This window comes from Lissotriton vulgaris, chromosome 4_1 (genome assembly GCF_964263255.1).
Source record: "Lissotriton vulgaris chromosome 4_1, aLisVul1.2, whole genome shotgun sequence".
In the NCBI taxonomy this organism is placed as follows: Eukaryota; Metazoa; Chordata; class Amphibia; order Caudata; family Salamandridae; genus Lissotriton; species Lissotriton vulgaris.
This window is the reverse complement of record NC_141691.1, coordinates 940,087,430-940,112,670: the sequence shown is the minus strand read 5'-3', so window position 1 is coordinate 940,112,670 and position 25,241 is coordinate 940,087,430. Positions and strand designations below refer to the sequence as shown.

General features: G+C 41.8%; 1 protein-coding gene across 1 annotated transcript in view; it reads left to right on the top strand.

The window, feature by feature from the left end:
• LOC147722743 (uncharacterized) overlaps positions 1 to 20,897 on the top strand; it is a 52,386-nt gene extending 31,489 nt beyond the window's left edge. Inside the window, exons 3-4 of the mRNA XM_086966884.1 lie at positions 18,480 to 18,575; positions 19,641 to 20,897. Of these exons, the coding sequence (XP_086823010.1) occupies positions 18,491 to 18,575; positions 19,641 to 20,728 (1,173 nt within the window). The 5' untranslated portion in view covers positions 18,480 to 18,490 and the 3' untranslated portion in view covers positions 20,729 to 20,897. The remainder of the gene's footprint in view (positions 1 to 18,479; positions 18,576 to 19,640) is intronic.
• Positions 20,898 to 25,241: the final 4,344 nt, after the last annotated feature.

Genomic DNA, 25,241 nt, shown 5'->3' with positions numbered 1-25,241 from the left:
CGCAATGACATCATCACGCACGTCGACGTCTTAGTGTTCACGATGTGATGGCTGGCAACACTCGCGCTGAATGCTGTTGACACTCGCGCTCACGGCAGACTTCAAATGATGCAGGTCAGTTCAATTGACCCAATAAGTAAAATAAAATGGCAATTGTCAATTCTTTTAGCGAAGAAAACTTTTTTCGCCATTGTGATTTCTTTATGATAGGTCTTAGTAAGATTTTTAAACCTTATTTTCAGGAGGGCATCATAATTTTTCCGCCACAATCATTCAGCTTTCTTGCAATTTTTCCTAATCTCGTGAAGTTCGGGCGTAAACCAAGGGGCTGAGATACGTTGAAATCTCGAGTCGACCTCTGCTGTATTGGCACCGGCTCTAGAGTGCTCCAAAGCTGGGCCACTACAGGGACGAGCTCAGGTCGTTTCTAAAGTTGCCAGGAGCAGTGGGAAAAACACCATGGTTGTCCTTTGTAAGAGATTCCTTTAAGGCAATTGGTAGAGAGGATATTTGGGAAACTCCTGAGGAAGCATGCACAATCACCCCGAAAAAAACCCTATCCAAACATTTGAAAGATTACAATCTGAGGCTTATAAGTCAAGTATGTATCACTACAAGCTTGACCTGGGTGTTTCTGAACCACAAATCTTGCTACTGTTTTGAACAGGTCTTGGACGCAATACATCCACCATTGACAAGGAGGCTTTTCCTCCAATTTAGATACAGGACTCTTCCACTATTTGTAACAACTAACAAGTGGAGAGAGGGTCTTGTTACCTTTGCCCTGGTTGCCATGTGAGGGAAGAAACAGAAGCTCACGTGGTCTTTTCTGCCCTGCCTACAAGCAGGCCAGAAAAAAATGGATTTCACAACTATGTAGGAACCTCGGTATTAGGGAGTACTCAGCCGCACTCAGAATCTTAAAATCTGCAATGGATCCACTCTTTGTTATTGCAATTTCGAAATTCCTCCAGGCAATATGGTTCAAACAAGGGCGTCTTTTGGAAATTGATGTTTAATTTTATGGTCGCTGGAGTGGAGCGTTGTTTATATTCCCAACACTACGTGGAACAACTTTCTTAATCTTTTTATACTAATTCATTTTTTAAAACATGAGACTCAAAAACTACTCTGCTAAAGTTGTCTGAATACCATGGTATCCTTTTTATTTTTTTAATTGTAAGTTACAAATGTAAATTAATATAATGATATAATATAGACTGTATTTTTTAACTGCTGTACTTTTATGTCTTTTGAAGTCGAAATAAAGTTAATATGAATGAATGAATAAAAAGAATGTTTCTTGTTGAAAAGGTTCATAACTAAACTAATTTCAGCACAAGTAGCAGAGCAGAAATGAGAATTATGGAAGATGTAAAGAAGTGATAATGATATTTAATTTCCAGTTTTAAGAGAGGATAAGAAGACAGAAGAGTCCTACTGCAATGGATGCAAGTAATTATAGTGAATAATGACTCATTTTGACTTCATGGAACTACTTGCTGCTTTGCTCTCAAATCATAGCTTGATTAATGAGCCAGAGAGACACCTCACTTGGTGAATTTTAATTTGACAGCATTTTGATGAGAGCAATTATAGTCAGTGGTCAGATACTACAGATTTTGTAATAATAAGCTGATTGTGCCAGAATATTGGGTCTTTAGGTAGATACACATGTTAACCTAACGATATGACCTTATTTGCATGGATACATAAGATACTAGGTTAAATACTTCCAGGTGGCCACAGGTCTGTAGTGCCTATTTCCAGAGTAATAAGGTCCATACAGTTTTTCTCAGGAATCCACCACATGAACTGTCTCATGATTGGAGTGACATTCGCCAACCATGCTCAGTTTTCATTCCATTTCATGCCTCTTGACTTCACCAATATACCCTGTCTTCCTCTTGATCACATTTATTCAAATGCCTTTTCTAACCAGCTTTGTTTCCTTAACAATTTTTCCAATATTCTGTTTCCTCCCTCTTGCTCCGTTTTCTGCTCTTTTTTCCTCTCGGTCTGGATGAAAGATGGATGGTGAGAAATACATTTCTCTCCCTGATAATGAGTGCCATTGCCCACCACCTACAACCACTGGCACAAATTAAGCACTGCCTCTGCTTCTGACTGTAAAGTGCATGCTTAGCATTGAGGAAAAACCCTATGGTTGTGACAGCTTATGCTTGTGAAGGTTATCAATTGTTGCCCATGAAGGGGAGCCATTGCATTTTTAAATCCCTTAGCAGGTCCATGGGTGAAAAGTGGTTAAAGTGCCCGATTAGGAGGTTCACATGTAGGAAAGCAAAAACAAAAATAACCTGTGTTTGTGGGAGCTTTTTCTTAGCTGAAAAAGGGAAAGGTTGAGAGTCTCTGAGTTTGTGTTGGGGTTGCGTTGTATAAAGCTTTGTTGACACGTATAACTTAATAATTTCGACAGACATAATATTGACCTACCATAATATTTGGACAAAAATATAAATTACAATAATATCTAGATACTATACATATTTAAAAAAATAGCCAAATATCAGTTACAAAATATTATTAAACATTTACATCGATATCAGTATTATCGAACCAAAATTATTTTGATAACTTATATTGAACATATTAAAAAAACTTACAAAGTGACAATAATATCTGTAACAAAAATATAGCCAAAAATATTATTGTTAAAAAATATATCAACATGTTAAAATTATTTACAATAACACACTACTTACCCCCCAAAATATAAAAAGGTTAATTAACACAGACAGAATACACAATAAATTGATTAAAACATATTTTAATGACATTTAAAAAAAATCATAAAAATTATTAAATACACAAAAATATTTACTACTTCAAACATTATACCTAAATTCAATAACATTATTTTACATTTAAAATAATATAAACTACATATAATATACCATAGCGCTGGTATATTGAAAAAAAACAGTACCTGAAGCTTAATTAGCTTTTTCCATATATGATAAACAACTGCCAAATTCTTTAAAATAATAAATAACAACCAATGAAATACACCTACAATTAAAATAACTCATTAAAACAACAATTAATGGAACACTATATAAACACACAAAAATTAAATATTATTTTACACTGTAACCAAAAAAGCAAGAATAAGGAGAAACTCTGCCATATTGCTGTCAACATTGGACTGCATTATAGAAGACTCTGATTCCATCTCCACAAAGTTAGTAAAATAGCATTTTAAAACTACTGCTACTAAGAATGTTCTCGAAGCACTTTTTGTACAAACAAAATATTTAATTTATATTTTTTTAATTATATCTCCTCTACAGATAATTCTGAAGACACTCAAATAACTACAGAACAGTGTGAAATATCAATTTGCACTTAAAGTAAGTAGTAAGCTCAAATAAACTAACACTATTTTCAAAAATGTCAAATAGAAGTGCAAGCTAAGCACAACTCCCCCCACTAAAAACACATTTAAGCACATTTATTAAAATTACTCTTTTTTTCAACAGGAATTTAAAAAAATACTAAAGTTAAACAGAAAATAAAACTCACCAACATTGAAAAATTCTTCAAATTCAACATTGTGAGTAATAAATTGACAATGTACATGATAAAACAGCACAGGAACATTTCTAATATTTTATATATACATTTCTCTTAGCATTTTAAACTTCACCTTGACTGAAGGGGCCTAATTCATTACTTCCCAGAAAGGAACATTTTTGTTATGTCATATGGGGTATGTGTACACCCAAGAAAAGCAAACAGGCGACAAAGTCAACTAGAAATATAGTAAATATTATTCTAACAAAGGGTATGGGAGGGCTGCAACAAAGGAAACAACTGTACTTTTTGTTAGAGAGCAGAACCACCCCCTAACATAGCTGAAATTGAAGTTTGAAAAGCTTTAGAAAATATAAAATAAGCTAGCCCTAGATATGAAAAGGCTACAACAGAAAAACTTAAAGACATGCTTCCCAGAGTCCCACAACATGAAACTGGCCAAATAGCTAGTACTGAAAAAGCTACTACTACCACCACACCTGTCCCCAAAACATTTGCAGAAGTAGAAACACCACCTGAACTCACAGGTACCCATAATGAAGAACAATTTCTTCTTTATGACAATAAAGCAACTGACAAAAGAATAATATTATTTGGAACTCTCAAGAATGTACTAAAACTACAGAACTGTGAACATGGATGAGGGATGTGACTTTTAAAATATGTCCCAAACCATTTTACCAGTTATATACCGTACACAGACTTTATCAAAATACAAACATCCCCATATTGTATGCTTTATTACCAAATACGTAAACCACCACCTATGTTGAACTTTTAACCAAAGTAAAACAAAAAACAATAATTATTTTCCCCAAAAGATTATTATTGTCTTCGAACAGTCAATGATGCAAGCCATACTAAAAAACTACCCTCACACAGCAATTCAAGGTTGCTATTATAACTTTAACCAATGCATTTGGAGACACCTCCACAAATCTACACTAAGGGCCCGATTCCAATGTTGTTCGAAGGCCTCTGAATAGGATTTGGCTTTTCCGGATCCGATTTGTAGCCCTTGTTTCCGACCGAATTGTATACAGGTCCGAATAACCAAGTATGATGTGAAGATCAAATACGCGCCGACCGAATAATTTCCGAACCCAATCCTGCCCATATGACTTGTTCGTAGCCGAATCGTGCCGTGCAATGAAGGTATATTTTGACCGAGCGTGTACAATGTACATTTTGTACATATGTAAGGGTCCGAGAGAAAGATGTATCACAAACGTACACAATTATGCCATGACCCTTTCTGCTGTTGCTATAAAAATGTAAAAATGAATTGTTAATTTGCAGTGGAATGATGTGAGGCGCTCGATGATCTGGCGCTGCTAGTCACTCCCCAGAAGCTGATTTGTATGATATAAAAGTTGAACTACTTTTTGCAATTCTAGGATATGACTATGTTTTACGATAATACCTAGATTAGGTAGATTATCTGTGTATTCTGTGTATCCTTTACCCGTTCCAATATGTTGGCGAAATATTACGCTGGTTTATTTACCAAGTTCGTGTTAATAGTGACAGGCTTACCCGTTCCAATATGGCGGCGAAAGAACAAGCCGGTTTGTTTACAGATTTTGTGTAAATAGAGGCAGGCTTATTGTTACTTTGTGTCGTTAAAGTTATCAATTTTACTTCGCATGTTATCATCATGCCGTAGTACGCAGTGTGGTTAATAGCATGTATTTAGAACATATTGACTAAACTCAACCCTTTTCAAAATGGCGGCGATAAAATACGCCGTATTTCTTCATAGACTTCGTGCTAATAAGAGGCAGACTTATTATTGATTATAAGCCTTAAAACTTTAATAATACATTTGATTCATTATAGTTTCAATAAGATAAATCAGAGTTAAATTAATTATCATTATGGAATACGAGCGTCTTATGAAGCGCGAACTATAGATTTATTGTCCATAATGTACGCTATTAGATTTCAATCTGTCTTAATACATTAATCGTACCCATTTTGAGTGGCTCTAGCTACAGCCACTTTATGTGAATCTGACCCAGACGTAGGATACTTAAGCAAGATGGCGGCTATTGAAAACGCCAGCTAACCGAACACGGAAGGACTGTGCCGGAGATATACGGGATTACGCATTGGATATAGGTAAGCAATAACCAAATAGAGGTTAGAACTGGTACACGTACACGCAAGACACCGACCTTGTGGCTTTTCTTTGATAGATGCTGTAATTACGGTTTTTCAGAGGACGTTGAAAATACCGATAAGCGGGTGTGGAACACCGGAGAGGTAATAGGGCTTTACCACTGTAACACTATAATGAGGGTCCTTGATTATGTTTAGATAATTTAGATAGTATATGCTATTTGTAAATTGGGACTCTAGAGTAAAGTAACAAACTAGTAATTCCTTTTGAAGTATGCTTGTATGCTGAGAATTTACCTCTAAGATTTGGCTTTGGCAAACCAGGACGCATTCACGATGCGGTTCGCTCTCGGTTAATGTACATAACTTATATTTATTCTAAGTACGTATAGGGAACTAGAATACATATATTATGTGGTTTATTGGAGCTATCGTTAATACGATATACGTACTATATAGAGTGTGTATATGTAGTAGGTTGTGAGTTAATATCAAGTTTAAGACTTTGCCTAAATACAAAGTAAAGTTCTAAATAATTAGAGAGACGTAGCCAAACGCATTTATACTCATATTATTTCAGACTCGAGAGAGATTATGAAACTCTACAGACCTTATAACTTTGGAAAAAATGGATGACTTTACATTAAATATTTGTACACATTTATACTCATAATATTTCAGACTCGAGAGTGATTATGAAACTCTACAGACCTTATAACTTTGAAAAATAAGGACGACTTTACATTAGATACTAGTAAGTAGTACACGCAAACTTTTTCAACACTTAGACTGGATGTGAACTGTGGGGTCAGAGCTAAGAGCTTCCTTATATCATTCCAGATACTGTTATTATTCTATGGAATATAATCCTTTGAAGAAACAAATAGAGAAGATAAACCTATTGAACCTAGGTAACTCACACTTATGTAAACTATGTATTTGGCGAAATACCTGAACGTTTTGTTGAAAATTATATACTAACACCGGGAGTCACATAAAACGTATTATTTTTTAATTTCTGTCAGTTAAATTTGGGACCTATGTCTTTTCTTTCACTTAGGTGGTGATTGATTTATTAATATTATTTTTTTTCCAATAAACTGTATTAGTTTATTGTAGTTGGTATGTTATACCATGTTCTTATTGTTTTTGGCTTGCAGCCCTGAGGAAGTTGTTTAGGCATAAGATTGATGCCCAACGAAACACGTGTTGGCTGCAGAGAATGTTTTGAACTTTGGCTGCAGAAAATATTTTGAACTTTGGGATCTTGAAATAAAATAAGGATCAACGTACTTCAGGACTTTGGTGTCTGACTGGCTATTGGACTACATATGGACTTGTTTTGTTCAATTTCAATTGTATGAACTCTGAAGATATTATGAATGTCTAATTGATTGCTCGGCAAGAACCTTTGGTACACAATTAATTACTCAAAACATTTTCTAATAAAAGAATTCATCACATTTAATAGAGCAAACACTGTTCTTTAATCACAATGAGCTAGTCAATAAATCAGACATTATACGCAATCCTAATAATGCCCCGAGCACAGGAAAGGGAGGGAAGTGTAAGGTGTGAAATGGAAAGGGTAGGGTAGTTCAAAAGAGAGACCTTAATGTCATACTCAACAAAAAATTCAATATTAATTAAGAAAGGCTTCAACTTATTCAAGTCACAATTACAGTAACATTGCAGAAGTCATTCGACGGTCACAATCATAAATACTAAACAGTCATGGATAGTGCCGGATGACAATACTGGTAGAGCCGTCGACGTTTCGACCCCTACATGGGAGGTTGACTTGAGCCCTTGGACGGGGTCTTCATCAGGACAACAAGGGATGTAGTGGGGCAAGACAACTCTATAAATTAAGAGAGAAAAAAACTAAGTAAATTCTACATAAAAAGTGGATTAAAAAGCTATTCAAAATAGCCATATTGTACAAAAACGGAGAATTACCATGGTGACTCGGGCCAGCCGGCTCCGGGTATTGGGAATCTGTTGGACCACCTTCCGTGTGGTCAGATACTAGTGGACTGAAGACCAATTCAGGCAGGCTAGGGAGGAACAAGGATAGAACCATGTATAAATAGGATTCAGGCATCGTACCCAAGAACAACACTAGGTAAGGACTGACTAATTACACAAATAGGTAACCAACAGCAGAATAATCGCCCGGTGGTACTGTTCAGAAGTACATCAATTCTTCATACTCCTGCCACTGAAGAGGCGGAGAAGACAATGAGTTATAGGGCTACCATGCACGAATTATCAATATTAGAATTTAAATGCAGCCCTATCTTTGTTTTGCTTATCTGCTCACTAGTTGGGTTAAATCAGTCTTATTTTGATTTTCTTCAGACACTTAAATGTGTGTTTCAAGATGGGGCTGGAGTCTGTCCTTCTGCTCATGAGGACTGGTGAGATGAATAGGAAATATCCTCTCCTGCACTTCCGCTAAGTGGGGGGATGAGAGGGATGGTGTTACAACCCATTAATTATTAAGGACTGCCTGCACGTGGCATTAACGCCCCATACATTCCGTGATAAACACTTACATCGATTAGGAGGCCACGATAGCAATCAGCAGTCCAAAAAATGCCATATTCGTCCTAGACGATAGGGACTCAGCGCCGCCCTCGATTCTCTGCGGGGAAGGGTGAAGGGAAATATTAGTGTTTAGGTGTAGTATCGGAGTAATCCCCTGTTAAAAACAAGGATCATTAGAACGGTCTAGCGGTATCCAGCATGGATACGGCACTTACATCAACAACGTAGCCGCAGCGGCGGTCTGCCCTCTCAGAGTGCTCTGTCCTTCGTGTTCGCGGAGTACGCTTAGTCAAACCACTTCTGCGTTCAGGCTAGAAAAATTGTAGCGCAGTCACGTGAGTGACTAGCAACTGAAAAAATACTACTCGGCTGCAATGTGGAGAGCCAACGTCTCCGATCTAAGGTTGCATTGATTAATACAAACAGGAGGGAACTATAAATGATTGAGTTGTTCAAGAATTCCCACATTACATTAAACAAAGGCAGCAATCGACTCTTCCTTAATATAAGACAACATCGGCCCGTTATTAAATGATGGCACGTTAAAGAGGAGTCACTTAGAAACGATCAATGACAGATAATTATTTTGAAAGAGTGTAAAACGCTATCAGGCATATTCTAAGAAGGGTCATTGCCAAAAACGTGCACCTCTCGCACATTAGGGTGTAAACGTTATCAGTTATTAAATCTAGGACATTCTATGATAGATAGCGACATTGCCAGAAACAATTACAAAAACAACGTGCACCTCTCAAGCATGAGGGTGTAGACGTTGTCAATTAGTTAAGCAGGATGGAGGGCGTCATAGCAAACTGGCACATTCTATAATAGATAGCGTAATTGCCGAAAACAATTATAACGTGCACCTCTCGAACATGAGGGTGTAAACATTATCAATTAATTCACACAGAACCAAGCAAGATGGAGGACGTCATTGCAATAAATTAAGGAACAAAGAGTCCAAGCATTAATCTACACTTGTATGTACAAACTCAACCAACAGACCATCGAACACAGTCACATCTATCACTGTGGTTAATGTCCCAGTGCTGCCATCTGGGCATAACTACTGTCGGTCTCTTGAGAATGTTTTTTTTTTAGTCAAATGTGGCCATCCATTTAGATTCGCTGGTATTAAGCACTGTCACCAGATTGCCACCCCTTCTGCCCAGAGTGATTTTTTCTATGACCACCCATCTCAATTCCTGAACAGTGTGCCCCATTCTTTGAAAGTGATCTACTAAAGGGGCTCCTGGTACAGCACAGCATATTCTGCTTCCATGCTGTAAAATCCTCTGTTTGGCCTTCTGTTGAGTGTGCCCGACATATACTTGCTCGCAAGGACACTGAATTACGTATATAATGTTAGTCGTATTACAATTAGTGTATGATTTTAGATCGAAAGTCCGGTTTTTATGCACAAAAGTCTTGGTTTGCAGTGTAGTAGCACATGCGATGCATGCTCCACACCTATGGGATCCAACAATCGGGGGAAGATTCCACATTGAAGTGATAGTAGGTTGTTCCACTGGGTCCAGGAAGGAATGAACCACCATGTCTCGGATATTTTTGGCTCTTTTAAAGGAATGTAACTGTAGACCGTCCTGCCTAATGTAATCTGCAACCAGCGACCAATTCTTATTAATGATCTTTTTAATTTCATTACTTCTCGTCGAGAAGATGGTGACGCAGATTATGCGTTCAGGGTTGGCTTTATCCCGATTTTCAGCATTGAGAAGAGTTTCATGTGGATTGTACCATGCCCGTTTACGGGCTTTCTTCACCAACCGCCCTGCGTATCCTCGAGCTACCAGGCGTTTTGATATATCATGTGACTCACACATATAGTCATCTTTTTTGGAGCAATTCCCTCTAATTCGTAGGAACTGTCCTACAGGCAGATTGTCGCTTCCTCCATTCTGTTCTGAGCCAAGAAAAGTTGGACAGGGGGTCCCACAGGGCTTGGCCATCAGCCCCATACTTTTTAACCTGTACCTTCGCCCCTTGGTCCAGCTTATAAAATCTTTTGGTGTCTCGGCTTTCAACTATGCCGACGACACCCAGCTGGTCTTCTCTCTGGAAGGAAATAATGCGGTCCCGCTGGAGACATTTCACCGCTGTAGGGCAGCCACAGCGGACTGGTTACGGGCCAACTCCCTCCAATTTAACAGCTCAAAGACGGAGGTATATTGTTCCATAGACCGGATCCCGAGAGTTCTTCCAGAGAACTTTTGGCCTAACACCTTTCCCGAGCCAGTAGCGGCGGCGGAATCAGCTTGCAACTTGGGGGTGATCTTCGGCCCAAATTTACAGCTTGACTTGCACGTCAATAAAACCCTCTCTACATGCATGATGCTGTTACGCATGTTGCGTAAAGTTCTGCCCCTTCTACCCGCCCAGGCCAGGCCGGAAGTAGTCCGCAGTACCATTCTAAGTCGTTTAGACTATTGCAATGCGCTACTTCTGGAGGCCCCAAAAAATCTGCTGGGGAAGTTACAACGGGTGCAGAACATGGCCGCCAAATTGTCTCTTTCTCGTCCTAGGTCCAGCTCTTCCACTCTCGCTCTAAGAGACTCACACTGGCTTCCGGTTCATCTGCGAGTGCTGTATAAAGCTGCGTGCCTGGTGTTCAAGGCAGTACACCAACAGGGCCCAGTACCACTGCGGAATATGTTTGCCTGGTACTCTGCCTCGTTGCCCCTTCGTTCCTCTTCGGCACAACTGCTGGTGGTCCCGAGGTTTCAGAGAGTTAGGATGGGTGGCCGCTCATTTAGTGTTGCAGCGGCCAAACTTTGGAACTCCCTGCCTCTTTCTCTGAGAAGCCACAAGGACTACCTGCCGTTTAGGAAAGCGTTGAAAACGCATCTCTTTCCAAAAATTGTTTGAGCAGTGAGAAGTGCAATCGTCCCGAAGTTCAAAGCGCCAGGATGCCCTCTGGGTGACAGGTCTACGCTCTACAAGTACACAAAATAAATAAATAAATAAATAAATTGTCTTTTAACGCCCTCGGGTGATGGCTTCCATACTGTAATAATGAATTCCTTTCTGTAAGTTTCCTATATAGCGTCGTCTGTAGATGAGCATTTTCAGCATGAATACTAATATCTAGGAATGGGATCCGATCATTGCTGGACTGCATGGTAAATTGAATGTGTTCGTTCCTTAGGTTCAACCATTCATGAAAGTTGTTTAATTCCTCAGAGTTACCATTCCAAACGCATAGGACATCATCAATATATCTCACCCATACTGCCAAATTGGCATTGAATGGGTTGTTGTCTGTGAAGATAAATTGTTTTTCGAAGTAGTCCATAAATATTATTGCTAAATTTGGGGCAAACGTGGCCCCCATAGCGACCCCCTTTGTTTGGAGAAAGAATTCTTCTTGAAATATGAAGAAATTCTTCATCATTGTACATTTCAGGCAGCCATATCAAGTCGGTCTTAGCAAGACAAAACAGCTGTTGGAATCGTACTTTGGGGGGGCCATAGCAGGCCCCCCTTCACCTCAGGCCCTTTGAATCTGTCACAGGGTGCCCATGGGTCGCCCAATCCAAGCAAGAACATTGTGGTGTGCAAAATGGGGTGCCTGACACAGTCTTTAAGACAACTAGTCCCAAAACTAACCAGGCAAACTAAACAAATGTTTGAGTACTTGCAATGCAATGTAAGACTCTATCCAACAACTAAAGGGCTAAAATATCTTGAAACAATAGCTAAAAGGCTACTTTAAATAAATATACCTCTAAATCCACAAAACTTGTAATCTAAAAACACTCAATCAAATAAATAAAAACATTGTAACTCCTAAAATATAATTATTTTGTCAATTGATTTAATTACTATGTAAAAAATAAACATAATAATTATATTTTATATAATATAAATAACAAAAACAATTACAGTATTAACATTTACCTCTCAGAATAAATAATTTAAAATTACTTACTGTTTTCGTAGCTGATGAAATGTACTCCAAACTGCCATAAATAAATCCACATTCATGAAAATCCCAATAAGTGAAAAAAATCCCCCCAAAAAATGGAAACATCCAACTGTATAAAAAGTAATCCATCAGCAATAACTCCACAGACGATAACCAGAAAAATCCCGAAAAAAGTATTCAAAAAAAGAAATGCTCTAGGAAAAATCGGAAAACTAAGGAAGTGTAAAATAATTATTAGGTTACTAATACACACTTCTTTAAATAAAAAACATATTCTTCTACCAATTGACAACTTCCAATCAACAAAAACCTGTGAGGAAAAAAACTATCTCTCCTGCACAAATATACATGTACATTATATCATAATACAAAAAAAGATAACACTAACACCATACTATAAACATATTTTCACATAGCTATCAAACTCCAACACCGACCGATTGACAAAGTAACCGCATTTCGCAAATGCAAAAGTAAAACATACAACTCACCAAAAATTGAAAAACCTGACACTATATACTACTTGACAGCCTTCAAATTAAACCAAAATTAAAGTTTAAAAAAAGAAAATTAAACGTACCTTACCCAATGGAACGCAGCGTCCAACCACGAGCTTCTCCCCTCAGAAATAACCTAAAACAAAACCGATAGCTTACTAAATATGTTTGGAATAAAAGTGGCTGCATTAAACAATAAAGATTTATATTTTTTCTTTATTAAACTTACTGTTCGTTAGAACTGCATTACTATACATTTTTGTAAAAATACTACAAAATAATACACTTCTTAAAAAAGTTATTTGACATGTTTTTTTAAAAGTTCAATAGTAATAACAATACATTTTATTAAACATGTATTATTTATTATTATAATTCATGAACTATACATTTTTTATGGTCAATGTATATGAAACATCTGTACTAATATTAAATAATGTGATAACATCCATAAATGTTTTGAAAAATGTTTGTATTTCAAAATGACATGTCTAGTTTATATTATTTATATTTGAAATATAAATATTACCTAAAATAACAGTATATGTTAAAAAATTGAAATAATTGTAAACAAATTACAATATTTTTTCTAAACCTTTATGTTTTTAATAATGTACACTATATGTAATGATGTAATCAATATTTACAAGATAAATAAATAATGTATCACTATTACCAAAAACATGATTTGTTTAAAAAAATTGTATAAAGGGAATATATAATTACATCTTGTTTTTTCAAATGTACATGAGTTTGAGTTTGCAAAAATATTATATATAATGTATACATATGTACAAAATATATATGTAAAAAAAAATGTTTTCCATTGTTTAACTATATATTAAATATAGTTAATACAATTAAATGCTTTTTATTTTATTCTTTAATGTTTGAATCTAAATAAAAACATAAATAAAATATGAAAATGTTTCTGTATTTATTTTACATTGTTTTAAATCTTGTATATGTAATAAAATATTTAAGTTACATCAATTTACCTCAAAAAACTAAGGGGGTCATTACGTTGGTGGAAGGCCCGCCACCGACAGCAGTAATTTTCCCCTCACCACATTACGATGCGGGGGGAATCTGTCCCCGACTGTGGTGGATGCAAAGACCGCACGCCACCGATCAGCCACAGGTAATCGTTACAATTGTCTGGCAGAGCGGTCAACATCAGTAAAATGGTGGCGGTGCGTAGAAGGCGCCGTCCACCAGATTAGGATGCTGGCCGCAGCCATTCTTTCCATGGCGGGTAAACTGCCATTGGAAGGATGGCGGGGATTGGTTTTGGGGGCCTGTTGCGGGCCCCCCTTTTGTTGGGGGGAGGTGGCTTTTCACTGGGGGATACCCATGGTACCCCCCTGCATTTAACTGCACTGAGTGAGAGGCAACACATGGTGCCACCAACATAGTGTAGGGAAAGGCACTGCATGCATTTTTACTACTGCTGCGGGTGCTGCAGCCAGCAGCATCCGCCACAATGGTAAATATGCCAATGCGACCGCCATGGTGGTGATCACATTGTAATTTCATGTGCCGGAGTGCCGCCATACAGGGGGCTGATTCCACTCACCACCTCGGGGGGACTCATGTCCGCCTGCCATCGCAATGGCCCCCTATGTTACTTTGATAAACATATAGAAATATATCTATATGCTAACTCCAAAATATATATATATTTTTACTATTCCCACTAAAGACTACATTAATTCAGAAAAGGTGCTGGACAATAAACATATATAATTTACTATTGGCACTCCAAACTATATTAACGCTGGGAAGGTGCTCGACAATAAATATATCTAATTTACAATTCCCACTCCAAACTATATTAACTCTGGGAAGGTGCTGGGCACTAAACATATTTAATTTAGCATTCCGACTTCAACTTATATTAAGTCAGGGAAGGTGCTAGACACTAAACATATATAATTTACTATTCCGACTCCAAACTATATTAAGTCTGGGAAGGTGTTGGACAATAAACATATATAATTTACTATTCCCACTCCAAACTATATCAATGCTAGGAATGTACTGGACACTAAACATATCTAATTTACTATTCTCATTCCAATATATATTAAGTCAGAGAAGGTGCTGGACAGTAAACATATATAATTTACTATTCCCACTCCAAACTATAATAATTCTGGGAAGGTGCTGGACACTAAACATATATAATTTACTATTCCCACTCCAATTTATATTAAGGGCCCGATTCCTATGTTGGAGTCCTCCCAACATCGGTCAGGAACTGTAACCTACCTCCTGTCATTGGTTACAGACCTGCAAGTAGGATGTGACTGAACCCTGTTTGGTCGCAATCCTATACTTAACAAAGGGATCATGCATTCTGAATGGAATGCCTGCTTGCATTGTTAACTGCAGTTCATCCCTGCACTCTGTGGCAGGCACCTCAAGTTGCCTGCCACCGGGTGCAGCGATCAACAGGGGGGCACCATAGGTACCTCCAAGGCCACCATTCAGCATCCCTCCCTGTTGCATGCCCTGGACCCCGCATCCGGCTCAGCCCACTGGAGGAGGATATCCTCACAGCAATACACCCCAACTTGATCCATGGGCTGCCTGTCAGTGATGTCCACTACGTGGTACCAGGTAAGTGGAATGAAAAGAAAAAGTGCATGAAAAGATTGTCTATGTTACACTGTCATTGGTATAAAGGAACTTGTCCAAAGTGTATAAAACATATAGTCAGTCAGAGACTCATGTGTCACCCTCTGTATGTAGCACCACAAGTCCCAGAATCATTTGCATTATAAATGGCTAATCCCTCCCCCCCTTTTGAAAACATGGCCACAGTACTGCAGCCGTACTTACACAACCCTGCAAATTCAATAACTGTTCATATTAACTGAAAATGTGCAATGCTATATGGAAATGCTAAATAAAGTTAAAAATATAAAGTAGCTATTGACAATTATTAGCAGGGAAGCGCCAGTACCAATGTGACATGCAATTCAACCCTTGCGCAAACACGGAGGCATTGTGTTGAGATGGTGGTGCTCTGTGGCACAGGGATAGACAGGTGTGTGTTGAATCTGATTATGTGTAGGGGGGGCTTTGCTGGAGTCGTGTCGCAAGAGCGATGCAACTCCAATAATGTTCATGCACTGCCCATACCTAACGTGCTGCGCCACTCCTTACGTCTGCTTCAAGCAGGCGTAAGGTTGCGTCGCAGCGCCCTCTGAAAAGTGACTCTGTGAAACCTTGCAGATTTCATTGAATCACTTGTACGCGGAATATCCCAAAGGAATGCCCACCCTGGCGACATCGAAGCTGACAAAGGTTCAATGTTGCGCAGGGCCTCACAATGTGACGCTTCACCATAGAAGCGCCACGTTGCAAATAATTCTAAATGTGTCGTCTGTTGTACACCACCGTTGTGTCACAGAAGTGGTGCAACAGCAGTGTAAATCTTATTCAAGGGGCTTGTAAACCTGACACAAATTCTCCAAGAAGTACATCACCCTGTGCCAGCCTAAATCACAAAGCAGAAGGTGAGAGTACCATTAGATGTAAATATGTCATACACAGATTCTGTTGTCCATTTTCCACTCTGCCACGCCATTACATATCCAACACACCCCTGCTCCTACCTGCCCCATCTGCGGCAGTACTTCACAACACTGTTAGCACGCAGAAGATATGGGCAAATCACCGAAAAGTTCCACAAGAACATTACCCATTTGTTTACTTTTCTCTATTCTCACCCATTGACACATGAAGCCAGAGCACAGACAACTGCAGTAGCAGAGGTCACTGCATCTAATGGGAGGAATCAGCAACGTACAGAGGAAGGCATGACAACCACACAAACTGGTAAGTCAAACTTGCCAGGAGATGGTCAAAATGCATACATTGTCAGGATACGACAGAGGGACAAATACTGCCCAGCTATGTAAATCAACCAGTGATGCAAAATTTGCTTCATTAGAATTGGAGTTGTCAATGGACATTCACCTTTACCATATGACATTTGTTAACAGCGAAAGACAAAATATAAAATGTCTTGGCTCATCATACCTTTGTAATTGTGGTACACAACATGTATTTCACCAACAGACCCAGACCGGGGAAACCAATCCAGTAATCGAGGCCCACAACTAGTCAAAAGGGTGTACCCACTATATTGTAATAGTGTCTGTAGACCTAATCAAGAAAGTCTATTTGCACAGATATGGAAATGAAAAACAAACAGTGAGATACCAGTCTCTCTAGTATTGACAATAAATACACTGTCCAACTTCAAATCTTTCCAACATACATTAAATTGCACAGTCCTCACAGCTGGTCATGTACTGGGTACATTTATTGGATAATTTTCTGGGCATCAACAAAACACGATAGTGGACCTTACCTCTGAATTCGTAGGCATGTCATTTTGATATAAGTAGCATCAAGGTAGTGGGCCCATTCTAAGTGATATGTGGGTTCACTCCTTACATTATGTATGACAGACTACTGCAACGGTGGTGCCCACAACTGCTTATGCTCGTCCATTGTGTGCCAGAAAATGAATGCATCACATGTGGCAGCAGGAATGTAAAGTTGCAAAACACACTTATCATTGTAGGTACAATGCAGTCCTTCGTGAATCAAAGACTCACACTGACTTCTGCTACTAGGTTGGACTTGACATCTGTCTAGGGACCACACACTGCTCCGGTGCTGGCCCAAGGTAAGTCAACCTAGCTGAATGCTCATTAATTGTGCCTTTCACCTCCACCGTATGTGTTGTGAAACACTGTTGTCCTGCATCACAATATGCTCACATAGGGCATTTGAACACATGGCCGATCAGACCCTGGTGGCAAATGAGAGGGTGACACAAAATGTATGCCAAGTGTGTGCAGAATGGACATACAATAGAACAATTTGTCATATGAACTCACCAAAACACAACAGGCTTGCAATTCGATGATAGGATGAATCCCTAGCAAACTGTACATGGTTAAATCAAAATTAAATTAGTAAGGCTGAGGCACACACTGGTGCCAGTTGTGTACCTTTCAGATAGGTGTAGGGGCTTCTAAGGTGACTCTTCATGCAGTAGCACCTGCAAAATTAATTGACTGAAGAGCAACACGATAATCCAGTGCAGGCAGGAAGCCTCAAAGCTTCTCACCTCATCTGCAATGTGGGATCATAACCAAATGTTGTTTTTTGCTTGCCTCCCTTCTATTGTATTCACATGTATAGGTGAGTGTTTGACATATGAAGTTTGGATATCTGCTGCACAAGACACCATCCGTTGTCATGTAAGTAGTACCATGATGTTGGAAATGGAGTATGGGAACAGCGAACACTCAAAGGATGGACATTAGTAATCTGTGTACTCTCAATCAAAAATGAGCTGTGTGACCTCATGGGTAGGGAAGCACAAATGGGTAACATCATGTCCCTGACAACTGCACATCTCACACAAAAATTGCTTTCTGGCTTGTTAACAGACAATATTACACCCATGATAAAACGTTGTCTCAATGGTAAAGGTGAAATCAGTGTGATGCAGATGAGTCATGGTCATTTATCCCCTTCCTTGAAATATCAGTAACCTTCTCATACAAGTTTGTCAGTTGATGTGTCATCTTATTGATGTCAGTGCTGCATGGATGTAACAGCTGTCAAATGCTGCTTGTGAGCAGGTGCCCACGTGTAAAGTCAATGAGGTAAACATGCTGCACATTGTCCTTGATTATCCGCAAATGGTTAATGAGAATAACATCTTGGCTCATAGCTACAATCTGTTGTACTAAAATGTGGACATGTATTTCTCATCACAGGTGCTGACAGGATGAGACCACTGCAGCGGACAACATCCCGTGGGATGCATGACATCCTGGCTCCAGCTGTGAAACTGTTGCGCACCAGTCCGTCAGGTAAATAAGGCATGCGGTGTGTCACCAGCTTACTAAGCCATGACAGAGATCGAGATCCCCTTCTGCATGAAGTCAACAGTTGTTGTTTACAGAGTGAAATACAAACAAGGGGGCACATTATGATGGAGAATTTTCCCCATCCTCCGGGCCGGCGGAAGCCACCGCCCGCCCGGTGGATGCGGAAAATCCTCTGCGGACCCACCAAAGACCCACCGCCAAATTAGGATGGCTGGTGAGTCCTGGTTTAGGTCCGCTGCTTTTCCGCCGCGGTTGGCTTACAACCGCGGCAGTAAAGGCCTAATATGATGGCGGTGTCTCTCAGACACCGCCAGCCATATTAGGATGTCTGAATTTCAATGCCTTTACACGGCGGCATGTCCGCCGTGCAAAGGCATACGTATTCCTGCTCCGTTGCGGGCCCCCAGGGGTGAAGCGGGGGGGGTGGTGGGTGCATTTGCGTGCACAGAGCGGCAGGCACCGCGCGGTGCCTGCCGCTTTGTGCATGCAAATGTGCAGCTTTCATTTTTAACATTGCGGCAGGTGCAGCTTGAAGCAGCACCCGCCGCAATGTTAAAAATAGAGGATGTGACCGCCAGGGTGGCGGTCACATCCTAATTGCACAGGAGGGAACTCCGCAGGCCAAGCAGAGGTTCCCTCCCCCTCTATGGTCGCGGACGTACTCAAGTCCGTCTGCGATCATAATGACCCCCTATGAGTGTCACATATGCCTGTCTGTCAATTGGAGATGCAGATCATTGAGAATGTAGTTTCTACCCTCTACAGCTATGTCTACAACAACTATGAGGAGACAGGTGCAGCACTATACACCAGGGGGGAATACGAACGGACAGAGAGTTGTGGCTGGAGCTGGTGAGTTTGTTAGTATTATGTACATCTCTGTGTAACACCTCAGTGCTATGGTGTGAGTGGTCATTTGTGGTGGTACCCTAACCAGATCACATGATCCTCATCTGCTGATGCAAAGTACAGTTAAAACAACCCTGGTGTTGCAGCACATGTAATACCTGGTCAATCACTAATACGGTTGCAACCTCTGTGCTTCAGATGATGCTGAGGGAGAGGCTGACAGACCGACAACCAGTGCTGGCCAATGGGGAATCAGAGGGCAGAATCTTCTGATCCTCCAGGCAGTAATGTCGGCAGCAACTCATGCCCAAGAGGAGGCTCAAGATCATGAGGACGTTGACTTTGAGGAGGATGATGAGCACATATACATTGACCCCGGGGATGACGATACTGAGGTCACTGCATCACATCCTCTGCCAAGCGACGCTCGTCTGCCTCCTCTCAAACAAACTCGGCATAAATCAAACCAGCCACGGCTCACACACATCCAATCACAGACATCACTCCCTCACAGCCCTCACATCCGGGACCGACATGGTGGTTCCCCTACCCGCTCTTCCCTACGCAGTGTATCCCTGCCATCCTCTCCATCATTTGTGGGAAGTACCAGCCCTGTTGTGGTGCAGGTATCCCACGGGCACCCTTCTCCTGCCCACAGTCTGCCACCTGCCACCCCCCCTTTTGTTCGACCTGCTCATTTCATCCCTGGCAGACACCTGCAGCAGGGGCCTGCATGTGGCAATGGTGGCCAGTGGGAGCTGCACAGCACCACAGCCAAGGTACACAAACACACCAGCACCCTGAACAGGCACCCCCACCACCTGCACAAACACTGCCAACCTCTGAACAGTCACTCCCACCACCCTCACCACCGGCACAAACACCACCAACCGCTGGACAATTACTCCCACCACCCCCACCACCTGCACAAACAACAACAACCTCTGGACAGTCACTCCCACTCCCACCACCCCCACCACCTGCACAAACACCACCAACCTCTGGACAGTCACCCCCACCACCTACACAAACACCACCAACCTCTGGACAGTCACTCCCACCCCCCTACCACCTGCACAAACACCACCAACCTCTGGACAGTCACTCCCACCACCCCCACCACCTGCACAAATACCACCAACCTCTGGATAGTCACTCCCACTACCCTCACCACCTGCACAAACACCACCAACCTCTGGACAGTCACTTCCACCACCTGCACAACCAGCCCTTGTCCAGGTACAGACACCAAATGTGCTGACATCATCTGCACCTGCATCTCTTGATCACACTGTACAACACCCACATACACAAAGGTGACAAACTCAACCTCACCCCTCACCGTGTTCATCACCCCCACTATTGCGGAAACGCAAACATGATCGCCAGTGACATTCACATGGGCAATTTGTCTTGGGGTCCTTTGGTGTATTGTGAAAATAAAGATCTACAAAAGTAATATCCTGTTGTGTATCATGTCCTGTCTAACGATGTAGGCATGTGTGCGTGTGTGTGTGAGACAGTTACGAGTGTAACACATCATAGCAACACGTTATTATGTGCATAGCATATGACTCACTAAATATGTGTCCATCTTTGGAAACAGACATTCAAAATGAAGTCAAACAAGTTAAACAAAGTAGAATTACTCAAAGATATTTATGTAGGAACAAAAACTGACCGTCCGTTTGGAAGCGAGAAAGGAAAACAAATGATGATCTTAATGCAGAAGGAGAAGGGAACTTGGATTGGGCTGGGGCAAAACAAATATAGCGTCAGGGAAACCAGTCTATTTACAAGGGGAAAAATAAATCTTCGTCCAGAACAATGTCTCAGTCCAAAAGTCAAAAGTCTTTCTGGTCATCCTCCAGGACCACAATGTCTAGATCTTCAGGGTCTGACACATCCACACGGCTGGCTTGTGCAGGAACAGGCATCAAATGTGGACATGACACATAAGGAGTACGGGGGGAAACTGTGTAGGGCAACAGACAGGGGGACACATTGACGGTGGTATGGGAAGGGATTTTGGAGACAAAAGAAGACATGGCTGTGCTCATGGACTGCATGTGGGTGCCGAGGTTGTCCATTGATCCGACAAGGTCCGCTCGCATAGAGCGTATCTCCAGACACACTTGCAGCAACATGCGAGCGGACCTGTCAGGTTGACCCTCGACCATCCAACTCAAGTCCCATGGCACAGCCACAGGAGGACAACACCGGGAGGGGTCGGGGGGACAGAAGGCATGTGGTGCCTCCGGTCCGGAGCTGATTTGTTCGGCTTGGCGGCTACGAGGAGGGGGACAGGATTCAGGGGATTGAGCTGGAGCCCCCGATGGCATGGGGGACTCTAGAGGTAGAGAGGGGCAGGTGGCAGGCCCAGATTGAATGTTGGCCTGCCCCGGGGATACCTCTTTGTGACCCACTGGTGAAGAGTGTGTGGGAGGTGAATAGCTCTCCACCACATCATGGTCCGAGGTGTCCGGTCCCTCCCCCCACTACAATCTCCACAGCCTCCACCCGGGACGTGGTCCCAGAGTCTTGTTCTTCCTCATCCCCGGTGGGCGTAACCCCCTGGTCTGCAGATGTAGAGGGCCCCTCATCCTCCTCGTCCTCGCAGGTGGAAAAAAGGTGTAGCCGCCAGCAAACTGATGTCCTCCAGCTCCAGACTTGTTCCTGCGTATCTTCTGTCTCCCCAGCTGTGCCTGCAGACGTGTAAGCAAAATCCTGATGTGGTGGTTGTTTCATGCAGGACGATACACATACATAGATGAAACAAGGTCAGATTTTGTTCTCCTCTGATCACACTCTACAGTTGTCAGGGGCTGATATACAACTTTTGGCACATCTCTGCTAACCAGCAGAGGTGTGTCAGAAGAGTTGCGACGCATCTGCCCACCCGTGCACCACCCCTGATGCATCGCATTTACAATGCGGTACACCGTGGTGCTTGGGTGGGCAGATGCGTGATGCATCCCCGGTGGAATAGCGGCACTTTGCTGGAGTGGCGTGGCAAGTGCGTCCCCACTCCAGGAAGGCTCAGGGGTGCACGATCACTGACATGCTGCGTCAATCCTTACACCTGCTTCAAGCAGGCACAGCGTTTTGACGCAGCATGACCCTAAAAGTGACTGAGTGAAATCTTGTAGATTTCACTCAGCCACTATTAGGAAGCATTCCTGCACCGGATGTGTCACATTGTAATTACCCAGCAGCATGGCGCTTTGTTTGCTCCGCCGCTGTGACCCAATGGCGGTGTTAAAGAGGCGCAAGTGCCTTGTAAATCTGACCCTCAGTATTTATGGACTTAATGGGGGTTGGGAGCACACTGCCTCACAACCCCAGCACTGTTTGCCCCTTTGCATCCTGGTAGATGCAGTACCCAGTTCAAACTTACTTCAAAATCTACTGTGGTTGCTGGAAATGCTGCCAAGTTCGTCTCAGGTCACAGTACCACTCACAGGCACACAGCAACCCCAGATGATTTTTCTTTGCTCTCTAAAACAGCTGCTCTCTACTGATGAAGGGCTCAATACAGAAACGCATGTCTAGATTTATACAGCCATGTTTGCACCAACTTTGGTGAATGACTCCAGATAATTTTGAAGTAAGTTTGAACTGTGTTCTGCACTTACCAGGATGCAAAGGGGCAAACTGTGCTGGGGAGACTGTGAGGCAGTGTGCTCCAAACCCTTATTCTGTTTATGAACTTACATTACATGTATGTTCACTGTCATATACTGAATTGTGTTTGACATGGACATCTCATGTGTATTATTGTGGCTTACACAACTGTATTGGCCAAACCTCAACCTTGTCATTCATGTGATCTGTGTGTCCTGTCACTGCTACATGTGCATTTTCAATAACCAGTCCACCAAATGAGAACATGAAAAGTCCAGATTTAATAGATTCTTGTCATTTATATTGATTTGCAGCTATTTAACGTCTGGACAAGTGTCATCTGCTCTGGAGCATTGTATGGGACAAGCTGAATGTGGGTCACACATCCACATAGGGTCTGGAATACTCATCTAGCTACATTGAAAGTCTAGCCTTTTGCCATCCCCACACATCCTCGGACAATCCAGGGCCACATATTGGCTTTGTTGACTTAAAAGGTAGTGCAGTACACTGGTGAATAGTGGTGGGTGGTTGCGACAGCTACCTGTACATGTAAAATGTCATACAGGCCACTGACGGTGAGACGTCTGTCAGTGGACACACCTTGGAAATTTAGGAACACTTAAGAGTGATGCAAGGATCTCAAAGTATGTCTTGACTCCATGCCACATGGTGATCTGTCTCAATTGGAACCTAACTCTACAGGTGCAATGCGAATCACAACATCCAAAACCCTATGGCCTGCCATGCGCACACTGGACAGTCTCTGTACCATAGCTCATCCAATGCACACAACAGTTATGATTTACTTGGTTCAATGGTAGTGGTGCTGGCAGAGCAGAATTCAATATGAATGCATGAGTGTGGCTCATTTACACAGTTGTCATGGAGTAACTACAACTCCCAAAATGCACTCTGCCCTGTACAGTCCATATGCCACAGTGTGATTCTTTAATCTTGGTGACTGCTGCTTGGACACGGAATTGGTGAATGTAGGCATGGGACACACAATGGTACAGCACTGTTTTACTCACATCATACTCCCAGACACATATTGCATATGATGCACTTACTAGGTCTCTGCTGCTCATGCTCCGCCAGCTGAGCATGGGGGGTCAGCCAAGCTGCTCGCTGGACCCTCCTGTACAGTGGGGAGAGGCGAGGACGATGCACATGGTGCTGGGAAGACAGGCCAGCCAGCTCTGTAGCCTTGTGACGTGCCCAGCGCTTTAGGTCCTCCCAGCACTTAGGGCACGCCCTAGCACTCCTGGTGGACACTCCCACTGTACTGCAGCGCTCGGCGATGTTGGCCCATAGCCTGGCCCTGGCTGCAGTGCTCAGCTGGTGCTCAGGGTTCCCATACAGCTGAGGAAATTTCTCCAGCACCCCCTCCACCAAGATGTCCAATTCCCTTTCTGAGAAAGGGGGTGCTCTCTCCTCATACTCCTCAGCCATTATGGGGAAATAAATTTGATGAGAGCAGCAGGATGCCTGAGGATCTGATCAGTGATAGAGGATGACTCAGAATGAACACAATATGGCTGCCAACTACTTCCTGTGATGTATTTCCTGTCTCCTACTTCCTGTATAACATTGTCTGTATGAAATGATGTGTTCCAGTTTATTTTTGGAATTTGCGGCCCAAAAACGTAGTTTCGGGATCGTCGTTTACGCGCACGCGCATTACGGCCGACACCGGAATATACGATTTTGCCCCGTAACCTCCGAAAATTACCCGGAACACATTATATCAGACAGGAGATGTTATACAGGAAGTGGGAGACAGGAAATACATCACGGTAAGTAATTGGCAGCCATTTTGAATTCATCATGGTCCATCCACAATCAGCAATCAAATCCACTGCCATCCTGTTGTTCTGTTGTAGTAAAAAGTGAAATGACAGTGTAGGTGTGAATCATGAATATGTATCTAAAGGGAGAACAGATCATTTCATGACATTTCTGCACAGGCAGGGGAGCTGACATACCATCAGACCCCATTTCCTTTTCTCATGCTTGGCATTTTGGGACATGTAGTCCATATTGAGTGCTCAATATCAGAGTTCTGTGATGTGTTACATAACATTGGTGTGGAGCAGTGTGGATATGTCACAGACACATGGGTATTAAACACAAAGTGGGAGACCCAATATACCCTTGAGGGCTTGGGCTATA